Source organism: Chrysemys picta, chromosome 1, assembly GCF_011386835.1.
Source record: "Chrysemys picta bellii isolate R12L10 chromosome 1, ASM1138683v2, whole genome shotgun sequence".
NCBI classification, from domain to species: Eukaryota; Metazoa; Chordata; order Testudines; family Emydidae; genus Chrysemys; species Chrysemys picta.
The window spans coordinates 100899395-100920745 of record NC_088791.1 but is presented as its reverse complement, the minus strand read 5'-3'; the positions used below and the strand labels follow the sequence as shown (position 1 = coordinate 100920745).

General features: G+C 41.8%; 1 protein-coding gene across 3 annotated transcripts; it reads right to left on the bottom strand.

The window, feature by feature from the left end:
- Positions 1–545: 545 nt before the first annotated feature.
- On the bottom strand, positions 546–20671 carry GLT8D2 (glycosyltransferase 8 domain containing 2). Of its 3 annotated transcripts, none has more exons than XM_005310711.4 (10): positions 20329–20671; positions 17696–17740; positions 14119–14214; positions 12576–12744; positions 11189–11306; positions 8543–8627; positions 6162–6274; positions 5280–5446; positions 3587–3699; positions 546–773 (listed from the first exon to the last, which is right to left on the bottom strand). In XM_005310711.4, the coding sequence occupies exons 2-10, from the start codon at positions 17712–17714 to the stop codon at positions 601–603; spliced, it is 1053 nt and encodes a 350-aa protein (XP_005310768.1). In that variant the 5' UTR covers positions 17715–17740; positions 20329–20671; the 3' UTR covers positions 546–600. The 3 variants fall into 3 exon arrangements, with proteins under 3 accessions (XP_005310768.1, XP_065421242.1, XP_065421245.1); XM_065565170.1 differs by lacking the exon at positions 20329–20671 and adding an exon at positions 15652–15755; XM_065565173.1 differs by lacking the exons at positions 17696–17740; positions 20329–20671 and adding an exon at positions 17101–17178.
- Positions 20672–21351: the final 680 nt, after the last annotated feature.

The following is a 21351-nucleotide window of genomic DNA, read 5'->3' as shown; positions in this document are numbered from 1 at the left end:
TTGTGTTAGTGTGATATTTTGCCCTCTTACTAGTGATGAGATCTGATTATGATGCATGTAAACACCTGCTGAATGGTTTCACTGTAGTGTTTTGAAAATTAGACCTATTGAAATGTTTCATTCATTTTGGTTTAATACTACTTAAAAAAACAGGACTAGAAAAGCTAAAACATCTTGTACTCAACACTAAGTACTGCTGGTATAGATTCAGCAAGCAACTGGAACCTTCTTTAGAGGATACAAGACATTGCATTGAAACCCATTCTGTTTAGTCCTGATTTTCATCTTTGTAAACATCTTAAAATGTTTTTAATCAAGTAAACTAATATCTCACAGTATTACTAGAAACTCAAGCTAATCTGAAATTTGTATGTATTACCCCCTATACCAGCACAAGTTTATTTTTAGGGCAAAGCTTAAATACTTAGGGTCAGTTTTGTAAAATCAGTTACACATACAGTTTTACACAATAGTTATCATATATTACACAGAAGATAAACTGTATTGCAAAGTATGATATAGAAATAGAATAATCCATTACAATCTTGCTGGAAACTGATTTATTTTTAAAGGCATAAACATTTTAGACGTCTTTCAGTATCAGCTATTGGGACGAATCATTTTAAACTTCCCTGATGGGTCAGGGATAAACCAGTTTTCCCATAGGTCATTATGAACACTAGGGTAATCCCAAGGTTTATACCTTCCATTCCAATGAAGTAATTTAGCTTCTTGAAGAAAATGCTCTGAATACCTGGCATCGGGACTCCACCCTGTGGGGTTTTAAACAGAAATAAATCTCTAGCTTTTGTAAAAGATCGGTATTGGAAGATACTGTGCAATTAAATGAAATACAACTTTTAATAAAACTGATTTAAAGAAAAAAATATGCTAATTAGTATACTTTTTACTGGTACTAAACATGATAGGCTATTTTGTAAAAGAGTGTTGATAAACTTAATTCACATTGGTCCTTATACTTAGTTCTATTTAACACATTTTGGATAACCGCACTACCCTATTCTAATATCCTAGCATAGATGGAGTCCTAAGGAACCTCAGGTGCCTATTCTAGTCCACTACCTTGTATTATGCACAACTGAACCATCAGCCTTCTGTCCAGGTGAATGTTGACTGTCCCCTGAAGCTAATTGCACAACCTACCCTAGCAGCTTCTGTTCTCTCTCTCTCTCTCTCTAGGAAAAATTTGCCTTATTCGAAATCTCTTGCAGCTGTATTCAAGCCTCTTACTTTTTCTGTTCTTGATTAGTGACACTCTAGGCTTGTCTGTATTGTACTTAAGAAAAATTATGAATTTTTTTTAGTTTTTCTTTACACTAAATATGCCCAGTTTCTAGCCTTTCTTCCAACTATTTTTTTTTTTTTAATTTTTCATTACTGTAGTCTATCACCACTGACCTGTCTGATTTCCAGTATTGGTCCGTCACAAATGATTAGGACCCTACCAAATTCACAGCCATGAAAAAATGTGTCACGGACCATGAAATCTGGTTTTGTATGGGGTAAAAACACACAATATACAGATTTCACAGGGGAGACCAGTGTTTCTCAAACTGGAGGTCCTGACCCAAAAGGGAATTGCAAGAGGGTCACAAGGTTATTTTAGGGGGATCGTGGTATTGCCACCCTTACTTTTGCACTGCCTTCAGAGCTGGGTAGCTGGAGAGTGACAGCTGGTGGCCAGAAAGCAGTGGCTGTTGGCCTGGCACTCAGCTCTGAAGGCAGCACCTCGCCAGCAGCAGTGCAGAAGTAAGGGTAGCAGTACTGCAAACCCCCCCCCCCCCCCCACACACACACACAATAACCTTGCAACCCCCACCACAACTTTGTGTCAGGACCCCTATAATTACAACACAATGGACCGTGAATTTGGTAGGGCCCTACAAATGATGTACTGTACATGCTGCTTTACAAACAGCAAGAGGCAGTCCCCTACCCCATAGTGCTCACACTCAACTATGTTTGTGCCTCTTTAAAGAATGGTGCCCAAATCCTGCATTGTTCTAAATAAATCTTTGATGATGGTGGAGTGGAGGGTTATAGACAAGTGTTACTCCTACTAGTACATCTCGGTATAATATTTGCCCTTGTAGTTAGGGGGCAGGGCCTCCCTCAGAGATAGGTGGTGGTGCCTCCCAGTCAGCCCCCTGGTGGGGGAAGCCAGGAATGCCATGTCTGCCCTGCTGGAAACGGGCAAGACAGGAAGTACAAAAGATGGGCTCTGCAGCTCAGTTGAGCTGGAGCTACCAAGGGAGACAGACACTTACAACCCGCTGCTGGAACGGGAGCCCACAGAAGGCCGCTGCTGTCCCAAAGACTCACCAGAGCTGCTAGGCACACCACTGCTGGCTGTGTATCCCGGGGAGACAGCGGACAATCCTGGGATTCAGGTACACCCCAAAGGGAGGGTAGGAAGTAGCCCAGGGACAGCCGACTCTAGTCCAGCTGCGTCGCTGTCTGAGCCCAGGTCAGCGTGTTGCGACTGGATTCCCCGCTGACTCAATGGCAGAAAACTCCACCACTGTTAGGAGCCTGGTCTGGGACATAGTAGAGTTGGGTGGGCTGTGTCCCACTACCCCCTGCCACCACGCCATAGGCCAAGAGGCCTGGGTTAGCCAACCATCCACCAGAGCAGAATAAGACAGCAAGGGGGCATGGCCTCCTTCTGAGATTGACAGGGAGAGACAGCCATGCACTCTTACACCTTTCTTCTGGAAGGAGGAATTTATCATAAATCAATTAGTAATCTTAACTGCTAAATATTTCTCTGATTCCAGTATTCCCATCCTATTTTTTTCATTCCTAGGTGAACTACCAGTCTCAAAAATACATCTTTAGTGAGATTTTGGAAAGTTAAACTAAAGACCCTTCTCTTAAAAATAACCCTTAATAGACTGGTTTTGCACCTTACTGTGGGTAGATCCCATCTGATCCAAACATGAAGTTTCCTATGTTCTCTGGCTGTCTTCATGCTCAGTGTGCACCAGAGTTTTGGACCAGGCCAGAGCCAGTTTCAGCCACCCCTTCAGTGAGGTCTCATTTTCCAGTATGGAATACTTTCTTTTTATACATTTGTATCATAGTATATAGGCCAATATGATCTAGCTAGCTCTGTGTAAAATAGCTATCCCGCCTTTAACCCCAGCCCAAGGGCTGTTATCAGTGATTTAGCCTGCAACTGCTTCTCAGCCCCTGGTTTTGTAGAGTTTAAAACCAGAAAGACTCATCAGATCACCTAGCCTGACCTCCTGCATGTCATTGGTTGTTACATTTCACCCCATATTGAGCCCAATAACTTGGGTGGTTAAAGCATATCTTCCAGGAATGTGGTTAATTTGAAGACGGGGAGGGAGGAGCAGCTTCAAGTAAACAGCTGTAGTAGGACAAGGAAAGTGATAAAGGGCTAATTTTGAATCTGGAAGGAAGGGGAATGAGTGTAGAGCAGCGACGTGGGATCTGAGGCATAAGGTAATGTACTGAGGATGAGCAAAATCATCCATAGGGTCCTTAAATCTTATCTGTATTTTGTTCCAGCCCAGAGTGTTTTGAAATGAAACATACTTACCAAGATGTCGGACATGCCACAAGGGATTAATAGTAGAATATTTTCCATGGAATACAATGAGCATTGGAGAGGTGGCCACACCTCCCCCAAGGGTGCTGCTGTAGAGGTTTTCTCTGTGAAAAGGCAAAAAAGAGTCCTGAAATGAAAAGGAACTTTACTACAAAACCAGAAGGCAAAAGCAATAAATACTAATGCTCTGGCTAATTTACTATTAAAATCTGCTTTGTGTAGACAAACACTACTTCTTTACCTAATTTTAAATATGCACCTTTTTACTGGCATTCCAACACTTATAGGTTTTTTTTTCTTCTAATTGTGGACAATGTTTGGTGCTGTACAAGAAATCTTGCCAAAGTCTACCACTCTTACTCATGCTGAGTAGTACTTTACTCTGTAAGTGGTCCCAGCAAAATCAATGAGACGCCTCATGGTGGCAGAAAAGAAATCATTGGGATTCCTCTCAGAATGAGGGGCTACTCAGTCGGAGCGTGGCAGAACCTGACCTAAAATGAAGCGAACCTCTGTTCGGAAGTGCCTAAAGTCTAAAGGACTGGCACAGAATTTACAGATGCAAAAGGTAGTCCACATGAGACCGGGAAGAGTTGTTTTTATTGTGGGCTCAAACTCCAGGTACAGAGAATGTGTGTGCACTTTAAAACGTAAAACCCCTTTGTTATATCTTTGCAGCAATTTACTGTAGTGTTCATGGGTACTCTTCTAAGCATTAAAAAGGAATAAAATCAAGTGCTAGGCCAAATGAGGGAACTGGGGAAGGCTGCTGTCTGCATTCCTCTTCCGTTCATATGCAATGCAGTTGTAGCTGTTGGTCCTGGGATATTATTCTTCCTCCCCTAGTTCTGTGTGCTTTCTTCCCTGGCTCTCATTTGCTTTCCCAGGGTAGCAGAAAACTGAGAAGTGACCAACAGTATGATCCATTTTCATTTCAGCTCTGCTTTACTGCAGTTTGACTTACCCTGTGCAGAGTACAGCGGATGAATTCAAGTTACCAACATATGCTGACAATGGATTGATACCACAAATACTTTGTGAATAGACTCATGTCATTGACCATACATTGTTTTTTAAAGACAATGCCATAAAGTCCCCGACCCCCATGACTGCTCATAGAAAAGTTGCCACTTTTACAGCTTCTTGGGGTTGGGTCTTTTTCTGATTTTCAGCGGTTTATGTAAATTATGGCTTATCTTTTTAGGAAGAAAAATGGGCTTTTTGTTGGTGTTTAAGAAATGGTTCTTGGGTTATGTAAAAAAAGTGCCCCCTTTCCAGTATTGCTGACATTGCAGCTTATAGGGCCCCAAGCGAGAGCAGAGAGTTTCTTTCCACCCTGATCCCACTGCAAGAAGGAGAGATCAGCTCTGCCCATAAACAGCCTGATCCTGAATGGGGCTGATCACCCACAATGAAAACTGCATGTGCTCAGCACCTCTCAGGATTAGGCCTGGCTTGCTGAGTCAGCGCAAGACTGCAGAGTCCCAAGTGGTCACTTTCTGTTGTTCGTGACTACAGCTGGATTAGAACAGGTGGAAATTGTGCAACAAACAGCTATTTTGCATTACGATCTGTGAAGGGAAGCAGATCTTAAGTAATGGACCTTTGAAAAATGAACAGAAAATTCAACTTTAAACAGCACATTCAGTCAGGATAAAGTGAAGACTTCGATATCTGTACATACTCTACATTTCTTTGCATCCATTTTTCTAATTGCTTTGTAATCCGCTGGTGCTTCCATTCTGTCATATTAGCCACAATTACACCAGGATTAAAGGAGCAGGTACTGGGGCTGATGCCAAGATCTCTAATTGTTTGCTTCCGGTAGTCCAGATATCCCATGTATGTGTTCTAGAAAGAAGGAAAATTATATATAGATGTCTACTGTAAATCTAATTTATGTCTAGATATGTTTAGATGCAGCTGTATCTACCTCATGAACATGCAGAATACATAGGCATTGAACAATAAGCTCTGAGAACTGGATTTCTAGATTATTATTACCTGCCTTGACTTCAGTGTGAGGCACAAGGCTAAAGGACAGGATATTCTAATCATTATATGTTAGCGATATTTCCATGGGAGTCCTACAGGGCTTTGTCTTTTGGCCCACTCCTCTTCACCTTACTGTAGGTGATCTAGCGTAAAACCAGTGTGGTTATCGTAAGGCTACTGGACTTTAATGGCAGTTGCAGATGCTCCGTACCACTCCGGATTTGGTTTTCAAACAATATATTTTGAGCAGCCCACAAAGTTCAACGCTCACTCCCTCTCAGTTATCAGAAAGTCTAATATCAATCCTATCAATACTCTTTTCTAAATATGTTGCACAAGTGCCCTACCGAAACAAGAAGAGTTTAGTAAAATACAAAACATACTGCAAAAGAATCAGGAGACAGCACATCTTGAGATGATTACAGGAAACAATTCCCCTTACTAAACTATGTACCTAAATCCTAATACTATACTTTACCCTGAGAAAACTTTCGTTTGGGGATGAAGAAAATCATGTTAAATCTGTACGTAAAAATCCATCAACAATCTGAATTTAAAACTAACATCTTACCTGCATTCCTACACTTCTCACCATTTCATGAGTAGAAGGCAAATCACAGTCGTCTGAAAAAGCTGCAGCATGGCCTGGAGCTAGCTTTGTGTCGTACAGTTCCTGGATGTCACCTGAGAATATAGAATTGGGAGTTTGAGAATGGGTTTGTTTCGTTGCCATGGATCTGTCTTTCAGACTGTTTAGGACAATCTCTGTTCTCCGTTACACTAGTACAACCCTACCAATTTCAAGGGATGGCCTGGACGTAAGGAAGGCAGAATTTTGCTCTATGGACATTGGTTTCAAACATGGGTCCCATAACTGGAAGTCAAAATCCTATGTTTGCATGTATTCATCTATACTTTATGTGCCTATATGCTGATTTGAAGGTCCAAACATGAGACATGAGCTGTAGCCTGGTTGCATAGATGTGCATGTCTGTACCTTGCCTCTGGATGGGGGACTGTGTCCCCTTCCCCTTACATCCCACTTTGGTCCCCTGCACAATGCCCTTTTACCTGGGTTTTTGTTCAGGGGAGCAGATTTTCTCCTTAGGGCATTATTTCGCTATATCTTATTAAGATACTAGGCCTCGCTGTTTGAAAAGTGGGCTCATAATATTCATAGGCTAACAACAGCAGCTAAAATGTTCACAGTGCTCCTGGCTATATTAATGATGAAATAATTCTGTTTTCATTTGCTAGGAAACCCAAATAAAGCAATATTAGCATGAGGTAATACAAATCCTGGAAATGAGCAGGAACTACATCATCTTGTAGGGGCAACTCACCAATTTGTTTGAAAACCTGAAATAGGATTCATGTCCCACAATGGTACAGTGTTTGAATTAAAGGGACACTGTTAACCTATTTATGGTTCAAAATTGACCTACCTTAAAATTGTTATGATCTGGGAAGGAATTTCCTCTAGATTCTAAACAGCTTCTGTTTTGTGAGATGTAAAACAAAACAACAAGAAAATCAAAAGCAGTGTTTTTGGTGTGACACACCAAAATTCAGTGTGTGCACCTCTTGTTGCTTTGCAGAAAGCGCCTAGCTAACAAATACTATTTCCATAGAGCTAAATCCTGAAATCCATGTTCAGTGTTTCCTCTGCAAAACTCCTATTCATTTCAAAGGGAGATTTGACTAGGCAAAGACTTCAGAATTTGTTCCATGGTGTTTAATATTCCTGCTAACATCACTGATGATAAAAAAAAGGCAGCGATTTTGACTCCATTGGAAAGGTGTATGTAAGTGAGGGGGAAATCTATTTTTTGTGGAAGAAATTGCATTATCAAGCTTATTGAAAGTGAAGGGAAGGCAAAGAAAACAAATCCAACTTTAAAAAGTGGTCAACAGTACCCTTTTAAGTATTGCTGCTCTGAAATCTACATCTGAAGGCAAGAAAAACTGCAGAAAAGCTGTTGAAAACTAAATGAACCAAACTCTTTGCTGTTGTAATTCCACTGACTTCAAAGGTGTTACTCCAGGGATTAACTTGACCCAATGTCCTTGGACACCCTACTGCATAAGGGTTTCATAAGGCTTAATTAATTAACATTTGCAAAGTGCTTCTGAGATCCTTGGATGAAAGGTGCTATCAAAATAACAGGGATGTGGAAGAATGCTGAAGGGGAAAAAACGATAAAGCAAGAGAAGACATCAACACTAGCAGGAAGAAAGAACAGAGAAAGTGGCAAAGAAAGGAATGAACAGACTGAGAAATCCATCTGAAAAGATAACTGTGCCTCTACTTAGCTTTTGCTGTATGGGCATGGAGGGATTTTCCAGCATTTGAATTGTTTTCTGATTTGTCTTTATTAACCATAAGATATTAATATCAATAAGCCTGATTCTGTGAGGTGCTGAGTGCCCTTAGCTCCCATAGATATAAATAGGAATTGAGGGTGCTCAGAACAACAGGATCTAGGGTCTTTTACAACCTGATTTGAGTAAATTCTTCTCTCTCAAGAATAAGCAGTTATTTGGGGTAAGGATGCTAGCATTTGTGGGGATTCAAGGTCAGCTTCACATTGACCAAACAAAATAGGAAACAAGTCCTGTTTAGAGAGGAGTATTGCTGCCTGTTCTCGTGAAACCACGCTTATTGGAATTGCCTTGGACACTCATGCACAGCAACTGATCAGATGCAATAAACACTGAACGTCACCCACACACCTACGATCAGGATCAAACATCCAAAAGTAGAAATTGTCCCTTTGATTTTCCTTTGTTAAATACTATGTAAGGGTGAGTGTGAAACTGTCATAAGTGTAGTGCTCCAGGCCACATCCTCAATTTTAAATAGAGCTCATCTTTCCTGGTGAGCAATAAAGCAGTTGAACTTCCTGCTGCAAACTTCTGCTACGTTCCAAAAATTTTTGGATGACAGCTTACCTTGCACAATCACATCATCATCCAAATATATGACTTTCTCATGTTTGTGGATAAGCAGGGGGAGATAATATCGAACGAAGTTCAGCTGTTAAAAAAAACAATCAAAATGACAGACTGTAAGTGGCACAGTGGCTTAATGCAGTCATCTTGAATGTCTTTTTCAGGATTCAAACGTGACTTAGTCCTCTCATCACTGTACATTGTCCAACTACCATTTACTGATTGCCACAATTTTAAACTTGCCTCCATATTTTCTTTAAGACAATGTCATGCTGGCCCCACTGAAGTCAATGGGAAATTCCTCCCAATGACTTCAGAGGGGCCAGGCTTTCTCCCAAAAACTTTGTAAATATTAACTGTAGATTCTCTGTCAAATGTTGGGATTATTCTAAAGCACATGGGGTCCATATTCCTCCTTGGTATAACTCAGATGAAGTCAATGCTGACACAACATGCATGCATCTGACCCACAATGCCACAAGATAATGTTAGAGAAGTCCCAGGAGATCACCTTTCTCCCGGAATTAGACTCAGTCTGCTTGGGTGTTTACATTCAGAGATTTATCCTGCCACTTTAACTTTAAAAATGTAATAGGCCCGGTGGTCAGTATTTATTCACAATGGCCCAGATCGAGGGTTGCCAACTTTCTAATGACACAAAACCAAACGCCCCTACCCCACTTCTTCTCTGAGGCCCCGCTCATGCCCCATGACTTCTTTGAGGTCCCAACCCCGCTCGCTCCATCCCCCCTCCGTCCGTCGCTCACTCTTCCCCACCCTCACTCACTTTCACTGGGCTGGAGCAGGAGGTTGTGGTGTGGGAGGTGGTGATGACTGCGGCTGGGGGGTGCAGGCTCTGGGGTGGGGCCGGGGATGAGGGGTTTGGGGTGCAGGACAGGGCTCCAGGCTGGGCTGAGGGGTTCAGAGTGCGGGAGGGAGTGTGGACTCTGGCTGGGGGTTGGGCCGGGGATGAGGGGCTTGGCGCAGGAAGGGGCTCTGGGCTGGAGCAAGGGGTTGGGGTGCGGGGTGTGTGTGTGGGAGGGGGTGAGGGCTCCGGCTGGGGGTGCAGGCACTGGGATGGGGCCGGGGATGAGGGATCTGGGTGCAGGAGGGGACTCTGGGCTGGGGGCAGGGGGTTGGGATGCAGGGGTGGTCCCGGCAGCGCTTACCATGGCTCCAAGGAAGCCTGCCTTAGCCCCGGGCCCCTGGTGTGCCACCAACCAGAGTTTTAACGCCCTGGTCGGTGATGCCGATCAGAGCCACCAGGGTCCCTTTTTGACCGGGTGTTCTGGTCGAAAACCAGACACCTGGCAATGCTACCCAGATCTTCCACTGCAGTGCAGCTTTTCACAGCACTCTCAGTACAAAGCCTTCCTAAAGGCAGCATAGCTAGGCACAGGAGAATCACCCCAGCATAAGGGACACCTCCAGTGGCATAGGCTTGGCATAGCAAATCCTACGCTACACACAGTTCCTTCTGCAGGAGCAGGGGGCATTGCAGAGGGAAAGAGCGTAGCGAGGGTTGCCAATTTTGTCTGGATGTATTCCTGGAGGTTTCTTCACACGACATAATCTTTAATTGAAAATGAATCTTTAATTCCTGGAGACTCCAGGACAATCCTGGAGGCTTGGCAACCCTAGAAAGGGGACACGTTTGCAGCGTCCTTGCATTTTAGCAGTCTTTCACATCAGTCAATAGCAGTTGTAGGCAGCCGGTGTAATTTAGAGTAGCCTTCAGGCTCTAAATTACGCTGGGAGGGCAGAACACAGTCAGCTCAGGGTTGCAGCTGAGTTTAAGTTCTTAAAGTTATAATAATAAACCCCAGGGTTAAGCTCTTAAACAGATAACATCCCATGCAGGAAGATGGGCAAATTAGCGGGGACATTGCTGCAACGATCTCCTCTCTATGAGTGATGTCTCAACATTTAGTCGTTGGTTCCTTTTCTGAGGCCTTGGCTACACTTGGCAATTCACAGCGCTGCCGCTCCGAGGGGAGTAGCTTGCAGTGCTGTGAGCGAGCGAGCGTGCAGCGCTGATTACACTGGCGCTTTACAGCGCTGCACTCGCTGCGCTCGGGGGGGGGGCGTTTTCACACCCCTGAGCGCAGCAAGTTGCAGCGCTGTACAGCGCCAGTGTGGCCAAGGCCTGAGTGATGTGTAAGAAAAAAATGTAATCTGTTAGGAGTTACAGTCTTGGCGGGCAAGGCAGTAACACTAATTATTCTGATTACATCTCTACAGAAGTGTTATTTTTATGGCTCTCTAAAGTACTAGTTAAGTTTGGTCTCTCCACTGGCTAGCCCAACTATATGGCCTGGCCTAGATTTAACCAGGTCAGACCAGGGTTTAATCAAGTCAGGTCATCCACCTGGAAGGATCTCCTACAACATATAAAGGGAGTTGTACCTCAGGAGACAGAGCAAAAGAGCAACAATGTGGAGTAGAAGCACTTGCCACAGGAGGTGTGTGCTAGTCTAATAAGAAAACCATCCAACGTTATTACCAATTGGTATGGCTCCTCTAATACCCCAGTGGTTCTGTACAAAGGAGCAGAGCACAGAGGAGATTTGAAGTCTTCAATGTGCATTAAAATCTTGGAGACTATGACAGCTCTGTTTTGGTGATATATGGTATTTGCTTACTCACAGGCTGGAGTAACTCAGGGCGTGATGCATCTGGTCTTATTTTTCCTTTTAGTACCATAGGGTTGAACTCCACAGTTTTATACTTTATTTCTTTCAGTTTGGAATTTTCAATCCATTTTCTGAGATGAAAGAGAAATGATAAAAGTGTGTTACAGAAAACCCCAGAGACCATCAGTATGAAACGTCAAAGTGCTTAATGGCACATGCCCTGGCTATATTTAAGACTACTGGTTTTAAAACAAAACACAAAAAACTTTCAATGAAAAAAATACATTTTTTAATAATTTTTTTCGTAACTTTTTATTCCATTTTTTGACCAGCTCTATAGGAGATTCTCTTCTTGAGCCTCATTTTGACAGGTATTTGCACCTTTTAATGATCTTACCAGACCTGGGTTCGAATCCCTGCTCCACTACAGACTTCCTGTGTCATCCTGAGCAAGTCACTTATTCTATGTGGCCCAGTTCCTCCAAGGTACTTAGAATCCTACCTTCCATTGATTTCAAAGGAAGTTAGAAGCCCAAATACTTTTGAGGCTCTGGATCTCAGTTACTTATGTGTAAAATGGTGTTAACTGTGCTTCTCTACCTCACAGATATGTTGGGAGCACAAATACATTAAAGATTGTAAAGAAACGAAAGTAATGAAGGCTATATAAATATGCTAAAGAGAGAGACTCCTGAATGAGTTTGTTTCTTCATTGAGATGGCCCCTACATTGATGGACTCATTCCTCCTTGGTCTGCTCCTGGGTTCAACTCACCCCACTTTAAACAATATCTACAATTTTGTATGACCATGGTTGAACCCCATATTTATAACCTTTACCTCTCCTTTTTTCTGTGTTAGCCCCACTCTATCTGTTCTTCTCCTCTGAAGTTGAAGGCACAGCCCTGAATTATGGAGCAGTGCAAAGCCACGGTTTCCCAGAGGCAGCTTCAGGAAGGATTGTGCAGGAGAAACACACACACTGTACCATCTTGCAGCATGGCCTCCCTTCCGCCGCTGGTTGGTGCGGGGCTGTGGCCATCACCTGGCTTAGATTAGTCCCCTTCTGGGGTGGCTGGTGCCCCTAGCAGGCAGCAATCCCCGTACCCAGGGGACTGCAGGATCTGTGACTGTGATGGCCTTTGCACAGGGGGGGAGGAATGACTCCCTGGGCCCTCCCCCAATCCCTGTGCACCAATGCAAAGCCCAGTAACAATCTGGCCCTAACTAGGGTGACCAGACAGCAAGTGTGAAAAATCAGGACAGGAGGTCGGGGGGTAATAGGAGCCTATATAAGAAAAAAACCCCAAAATCGGGACTGTCCCTATAAAATCGGGACATCTGGTCACCCTAGGCCCTAACTAAGCAGCAGAATGAATAATTTTTGGTAAATACTATTACCTGATATGTGGAATTGTGTTCTTTAGGCCAACTATGTAGAACAAAACATTAGCATCGGTGTTGCTGTAGATGCTACTGATTGCTGCTACCGCTGCACCCATTCTACCCGCAGCAGCACATATCACCACTGGAATTTCTTCTTCCATTTCCTCAGGACTCTCCAAATCAACTGTATATAGCAAAAACCCAAATTAATGTACAGAATTCAGCACCATTTTATAACAGACCTAGTCTCTGAATTGTATAAACCAGAAACAGAGCAAAAGTGTTGCAATGTTCAGGAAGCTGCTAAGGGGTGAAGAGCTGGGGAACACGATTAACAGTACTGACACTAGTGCACATACATACCAAAATAAATACTAGGACTAAGTCTTCACTAGAAGTGCTTTATTGATGTAGAAATATACTACACCATCAAAGCTCTCCTTGTGTGGATGCAGCTGTGCTTTGTACACTATAATCACCTCCCACCAGTTAAACAAGCTATACTTCTAAAAACATGGTTTTCCCAATATAACTGTGTCCACACTAGGGGCTTCTGCCAACACACCTATGTTGCTCAAGAACAGTGTTTCTCAAACTGGGGTCGCCGCTTGTGTAGGGAAAGCCCCTGGCGGGCCGAGCTGGTTTCTTTACCTGCCCCGTCCGCATGTCTGTCCGATCGCGGCTCTCACTGGCCGTGGTTCGCTGCTCCGGGCCAATGGGAGCTGCTGGGAGTGGCGCAGGGGCGGCCCGCCAGGGGCTTTCCCTACACAAGCGGCGACCCCAGTTTGAGAAACACTGCTCAAGAATCACACCTTTTCACACCCTGACTTATGCCAGCAGAAGTCTGTAGTTTAGACCTGGACTACGATATGAAGTCTTTCACCCCTAACGTCTGATCTGCACTTAAAAGTTTACTGGTGTAACTATGTCATTTAGGAGTGGGATTTTATAAATCAACATAGTTATACTGGTAAAATCCCTAGTGTGAAAGCAGTTATGCCATATAAAAGTGGCTTATACTGGTACAGTTTATTCCCTACATTTTACACCAGTATAATTGCACCCAGTACAGTTAAAGCAGAAAAACTTTCTGGTGTAGACAAGTCCTTAGTCAGTGGTTGGCTGGCTCAGGTTGGCTATTACCTGCTGCCTCTGTTTGATGGCCTGTTGGAAATGAACTAGTGGTCTCAGTCTATTCCCAAGCAGGCAGATTCCCATCATTAAAACACATCCTCATGGTTGTTACCAATTGACTTCTCTGTTAGGCTCTGCAAAAAATTGAGAATGTGACCCAGCTCCCATTGATGTCAACGGAAGAATTCTCATTGGCCTCAAGGAGAGTTGGATCAGGCCCTGAATCACAATGGAGATTCTTAGCCACTACTGACCTGGTATTATTCAAATCAGCTGATCTAGAAATTAAAAGTTCTGTGTCCTACATTACATCAAAATAACACAAGTGATTCTGTTATAAATTCCTATTTATCCTACAGCAGGAACAGAAACCAGTGCTCAGTTACCATGAAATCTGAACAGAATAAAATAATGAGCTACTTACTTGTTTCATTATTTAATGTAGATGGCACCTTGTGAACTTTATTATACAGAATGACACAGATGGTCAAAAGAAGTAGGAATAATAAGATCTGATTAACTGAAATAAAGAGGACAACTGGTTAAAAGTTAATATAAAAACTAATGCTAATTGCTCAAATACCTGTATTTTTATTTTACCAGCTACATATTTGCCATTTACTGTATTCCTGTATTTGTTTTGAAAATCTCATCTCACTTGCTATTTGACCGAATTAAAAACAGAAACTGCTTGTAAGATTTATTTAGAAATTCGCACTATAGCCCGTGTCCAGTATAATCAGAAATCTGTGGTCAGCTCTTTCCAGATGTTTTGGTTTTCAAGGATGTTCTGCTTGCAAGTATTTCCAAAATAGGAAAACTGTTAAATCATTAAGCCTATTATTCAAGGGCTGCTTACCCTAGGAAAATTACCTGTTGAAAATGGTTGGCAGCCATAGGTTCTATCCCCATTTTCTCCTTAACTGCTTTTGTATTTGAGACAAATCCATTTTCATCATAGTTACAGACAGCAAGATACAGGCTTGGTGGGGATTGGTCTTATGCACACTTTCTATAGTGATGCTGCAAACTGTTTCCATCCCCAAAGTGGGGTATTATATACTTCATACCATTATGAGCATCCTCTATCCCACACAGAATAGTGGTTCAGCCACCTTTGTGATACTGACCTCACAGTTCTTCTACCCCTCAAAAAATGCTTTTTATGGCCCAAACATGGGTGGAACTAGGTGGGCAGAGGGAGCAGCAGGCAGGCGGGGGACAGGGTGCTGTCCATCATCCCCAGCTAGGGTGACCAGATAGCAAGTGTAAAAAATCAGGACAGGGGGTGGGGGACTTTAGGTGCCTATATAAGAAAAAGCCCCCAAAATCGGGACTTTGGTCACCCTATCCCCAGCGGACATTGCTTGGAAAAGGTAATGCAGCCTGGGGTATATGTGGTAATAAGCACTACATTCAGTAATAACTCTTTGAAGAATTAGGTCCTAAGCTAAGGAGGAATTGACCACACAGGGAGGGGGATGAAAGTGGAAGGATGAGGAAGAGAATATGATTCTGAGGTCACTTGGAAGTCTAATACACATATCTAGAGGGTAATGAAGAAGTGCACGGTTTTTCTTTATTTGTATAATTGAATGTACTGATTTTAAAATGTGTAAGAGACGTATAAAAAGACGTAAAGTGATTTTGGAACTTTTTTTCTGGCTACCCTGTGGTCCTCCAATTGCCAAAGGATTTCAGAATTAACCCTACCTGTCCCTTTCCTTTACCCAAAACCCCTTTGGGTAGACCTTCAAACAGTGAAGCATTTTAGATCATTTCAATGAAATAGTTCAGCTATTCAAGGTCTATTTAAGGATAACTCTAAAAGCATTACAAAAATAAACTCGGCATGCCACAGAAACTGCATGTTCCAAAATATTTGCAAAGGTATAAATATTTTGATTCAAGTACTTTACTTAGCAAAATCAAAGCATGTGAAAAGCAAATGCCTTACTGTATATTTGGATTTTTCAGCTTCTACCAGAGTCTGCCTTGGACTGAATGCTTAAGCAGTCTAACATAAATCACCCCTGACTGAGTAGGATGTTACTGGAAACACTAAGGGTAAATAAGCATCATCATCATCATCATCATCATCATCAAGGAACTTGCCGAATGTCATCTTCAATTCTATTTTGTTAGTTATGTAGCATCATAAATGTTCTCAGAATGGGCAAAATATACAAAAAACATAGAACACAGAATTCCGCCCTCAGTTACACCTGAACAAATCTTTTGAGCAAGATCGTCAGCTGGGTTAAATTAGCATAGATCAAGAATGTCAGTGGAGCTATGTTTGTTTACACCAGCTGAGGATCTCACCCATTGACTTCAGTGGGGTTGCATGGAGCTAGTGAGGGCATAATCTGGCTCACTTTAGCCTGATCCTGAGAGGTATTGAGAACCCTGAATCCCATTGGGCCAAATCCTAACTGTGGTGCTGAGAAGGCATAAAATCCACCAGAGCTCTGCAGGAAAGCTAAACTCAGCACCCAAAGGCATTAATCATGTCTTGAGTGTGGAGCCCTCCTTCTCAATAGTGGCCACGGAGCAGCTCCATACCCAAAAAGATCCATCCATTCCCCCAGAGGCAGAATTCCAAGACTCCATCCCCTCTGCTATATTGATAAGTGATGTCAAGTGGGAGGCAGTGCCTCTCAAGATGTTCCTGCATGGGAGATGGAGAGCAGATACTCCCCAGCTGACTGACAACAAGGGAAGCAATCGGCCTATGGAACCGACTGATAGCATCACAACAGAGCTGTTAGCCAAGAAAGCGAAGGACTCATCCACATTGAGGGTCTCTGTGTTCCAAGAAAACTGGAATTTGGGAGCTAGCATAGCCCCTTCAAACTCCCAACCATCCACTTTTTGGAAGGGTCAGAGTGAGCCCCAGTCCCTGGATTGCTCTTACATAGTGCTTCATATGGTTTAATATTGCCTCAACACTGCAGAGGCTTCCATGGCTCCTCCATGAGGAAGACAGAAGGATCAGGATCTGCAAACGGGTATAGGAGGAGGAAGTGCTTACATGCAAGAGCTTCTATAACTCCAACGGACCTAACTGTGAACCTGATGAGAAGCCATTCTACAGCCTCACTGTTCTCAGTGTCAATCAGGCCAACACAGAGTGGCACCTCTCAAGATTTTCTCCATTGATTCAAATTCAGAAGTGATGTGCAAGATGATGCAAGTTACACATCGATGAGCAGATATAAGAAAGTCTATATTTGTATAATTTCCACACTGAAGACTGGAAGAGAGGCAGGTAACAGGAAAACACATAAAAGGAAAATGTAAGAAAGATGTATGTTAAACTAGCCTCTTCCACACAGTTTAATTTACTCCCTCTTGGATCTATTACCAGACACTCAGTATATAAATTACAATAATTTAGACTCACCCACTTTTACTAACTTCTAATTTACACCACATTACATTGTGGTGTTTAGATGCTGCATGTAATTATTGGAACTGGGAGCACTGGCTGTTGGGAGTCTGAAAGGACAGGAAACAGGAAGGAGGGGGGAGGAGTTGAGGGGGCTGGGAGAGTTACAGGGTGTGCAGCTACAGCTTGGTAAAGAGACTTCCACTGTAAATAAAGTTCTGTTAAAGTTTGTTAATACCTGGCGTGGTGGATACAACACACATGTCATTTCTGAATCTGGCCTATTAACTTCAATGGAATTTGCAGTTGCTAAGCATGTGTCAGGATTAGATGCTGTCATTATAGCCTTTAATACAGCAAAGTACATGAGTATTTCCATTGACTTCAATGGGGTTAAGCACACGCTTAAGTGCTTTGCTGAGCAGGGAAGGGGTTACTTATCATAAACTTAAAGTTAGGAATGGTTTAAGTGCTTTGCAGAATTGGAGTAATACATTAGCATGCAACCCTCCTATGCAATCTCCTGTAAAATTTTTACATGATCTTTATCTAGCTGTTTAAAAAAATATGTGAATCAATTTGATATTGAAATGCTCTGAATCTTTCTTACTTTTCCTTAACAGAGCCATATGTTCCTTTGGTTAAGAACTGCAATCTGTAGTTAAAAAAAAAGAGAGAGAGAAAGAGAGAAGTTATAAACACAGTGATGAATATTTCTTTAGTATTTTATGGGCCCAATTTTGCACCATTAGGTTTTGCCTTTGACTTGAATGGAAGCAGGATTGGATCCTAACTTTGCAAAGCTTTTCATGAAAACATTTTACATTTGCAATGTTTTGGGCAACAATTTATGACCTTATATAAACCAGAATTTAAAAAGCAAAAATGTTTTAAATACATGAACCAGTTTCAAAGCTATATAACCATAGCAAAACAATTAATGTTTCGATAAACTCAGTACAGTCACTTATATCAGCAATACTTACATTTTATAACACAGATTTTTCTTAATGTAAAACAGAAAATAAAACATATGCAAATATACAATGTGTTTACAAAATGCATCTGTAGGTATTTTAATCCATTGAAATTATCCTTGAATCCCCATACAGCAGAACAACAAATGTAAACACCATAATGCCATTTCTAGATCTTGTTATAATCAAACACACAGCAACATAGATATTGCCATACTAAATAAGACAAAGGAGCTATCTAGCCTAGAATCCTGTCTCTGTCTTGGGCTGTGTCTGCACTGACAATTGTAGGGAACTCTGCCCCCACTGTTATAACATCAGTGTAATTTCACTGGTGGCAGCAACCAGGGGACAGCATAATTCAACAGGTTGTAGCAACAAGGGGAGAGCATTGGTGAAGACTGGCCACGAGCATTTTAACCACATCATCTATAGTGCTGGAGCAACTAGAAGTTTCCTTAAAACTGTCATTGTAGTCAAGCGCTGAAAGTGGCCAGGATCAGATGCCTCTGAGGAAAGTATTAAATTCCCTTAATGGACATTTATGGGAAAATCCCACATTTCCTTGTATTTTAGAAGCCAAATTACTTTTTCCTTTGTACTTTAAGCGGTAGGAGTTTAGAAAACTTTAATAGTAAAAAGCAGATTATGATTTATTTTTAAATTTATGGGTCCAAATTCAGACCTGTCACAACTCCCACTGATTTTAATGATGGGCTCATCATACAGATGTTATATTGCATCATTTAAAAAAAATAATATTACTTATTTTTTTTCTTCCCTGGACATAGGCCTTTAAATAAATCCTTTGTAAACAGTTCTTTTTAAAAATAAAATACCACACCAGGCACACATTTGGAAACAAAAAGGATGATTAGTTGTGTACAGGGAGCACAAGGCCTTTCTCCTGCCCCTAATAAGAGCTGCCTTTGATGCTAGCCAGCCCACATTCCTCAGGCTCCCAAGCACTGCTCGCCTTCTGGCCCCTCTACTACACCTATGGAGGGTCAGTCCTAATCTGGAGCAATATGTTTAAGGGGAATTTCTTTTTACATTCCAATCGCCTGAGGCCTGTAAACCTAGGAAAGCAAACTGAAACTTCAGGAAACAAGTTATTGAAGACATGAGATAAGATATCAAAAATTAAAACAAACAAGAACTACGCAACACCACAGGCAAAAAAGAAAACAATGTACGTGTGTGACATTTCTCCCTCTAGCACTGTAGCTGTTCCTGGCATCTCAACCCCCTTTTTCCATATTTTCATGCCTGGAGATACAGATATTATGTTTATTATTTTTAAATATAATTCATTTTGATTCATTGAGAAGGGAGAGGAGGCTAGAGTGGTATGAATTCTTGAAAGCTGAGTCACAAAATACAGTTATGTCTTATTGGTTAATTCTGAGTTTACGGAAAGATCTCGAGTCAGTCTCCAATTTTGATTGACAAGTTAAATTCTAAACAGAACACATAAACGGAACAGTCTGTATGCATGTAAATATTGCGACTGGTTTGAAAAAGACAGATTAAAAAACATAGCGTAAGGGAATAGTTATCTTAGGGCTAAATTCTTATCAGATCTGCACTGTTTATCTTGACTCCAATATTCTGCTCTCTCCATATGCACAGAACCCCCTTGATTTACATATGTAAGTAGATCAGGTGATCAGTCAAGAGAAGAGCTTTGCCTTTAGAAATCTCCTCTCCTGTGCACAGAACACAAATATTGTTTCCTTTCTAGTCTGGAAATTTGAATCAGTAATTTTTGTAAGTGGACAAAATTCTCACTCCTGGGGTGAAATCCTGGCCTCAGTGAAATCAATGGCAGTTTTGTCATTGATTTCAATAGGATCTTACAGAATTTGTCCCAAACTGTCAATGTAATTTGCAGTCACTGCGATGTGCAGCTGGCCTGTCAGAACCCTACACTAGCTCCAGACATAATTAAAACAGTCCAAATCGCTCCAAGTTTTTAATCTTTAAAATCCAACCCTGGAAAGACTCATATATAACAAAACTTTTAGTTCAATATTTGAAAAGATTCTTAATATTTGCATTTTGTAGCTTTTCAAGAAAGAAAGGAACTCGACTTGTTACTCTGCAAACATTTACCCCTAGTTTTCCTAAACGCGGATTACTGGAATCTGACGTCTCTAGACACAATTGCCAGATCATATAACAAAATGAGGGGCGGCAGCAGGGAAAGCTGCATATGAAACAGTGACATTACTGTTTAGATATTTCCTGTTTAATTAGTCTTTACCTTTCAAACGCAGCACAGCACTCACGGCTTCTTTCTCCAGAAGAATTGCAGGGCGACAACACTTGGTTCCTAGCTCACCCAAAACTGCAAGCGCTCATGCCAAAACTGCCTTGCCCATGACTCCCCTTGGAAATCCTAGGTACATGAGCCTTAAAGGGCCAAAGTAATGCTTTTAAATTGGGAATCCTTTTTCAAATCCTTCAAGTGTACTTTGGAGCGGTGCTGGTTTTTCTTTCCTTTTTCTGCCTCTGAGAAGCTGCTCAGAATCCAGACATTGCACTGGCGTAGTGAAAGAGCCCCATAAACCACTTCCAGATGTGCTGAATGATGCAGCCCCAGATCTGGCAAACTCCCCTCAGATCCTCATCCGGTAGATTGCAAATAAATCCCATAGGAAACAAAAGTCCAGATGGGGGAAAACGCAACTACCTCCAGAAGCAACTTCAACAATCACGTGGTCTCGAGTAACATTTTTATTTAATTGTTATTTTTGGTAATGATGAAGAGTAACTATTGGTAAGCAAGAATCAAGTAAGAAGAATGGGCACAAATCCAATGTATTAACATACTACATGACTACTGTGAACACTAATATGACATCAATAAGTATATTAATTCTTAGAAAATACTCACAATTAAGGACAGCATGACATGTGTCTTTAACAATCGCTGTGGATTAAAGATTATTAGGCTGGCTTTTTTCTTAGCATCCTTATTGGCAGGTTAGTTTATTTTTCTTTTTAAATGTAACTAATCTCAATAACAGCAAAGCCTGAACATTTGTGGTGAAATCTCTCTCATCCCCCTCCCCCCCGCATGAAATTAATGGCAAAACTCTTATTGACTTCAACCAGGCCAGGTTTTTACCCTTGGAATTCTGCTGGAATCTTTAGTACTGATACTTTGCCACTGGACTACTGTAACAGAAACAATTTATTTTTATTTTTTGGATTACAGATTTTTTTCTATTGTTTTATCATAGTTTCCATTACAGTCAAGCTCAAGATGTAAAAATGTAATGTG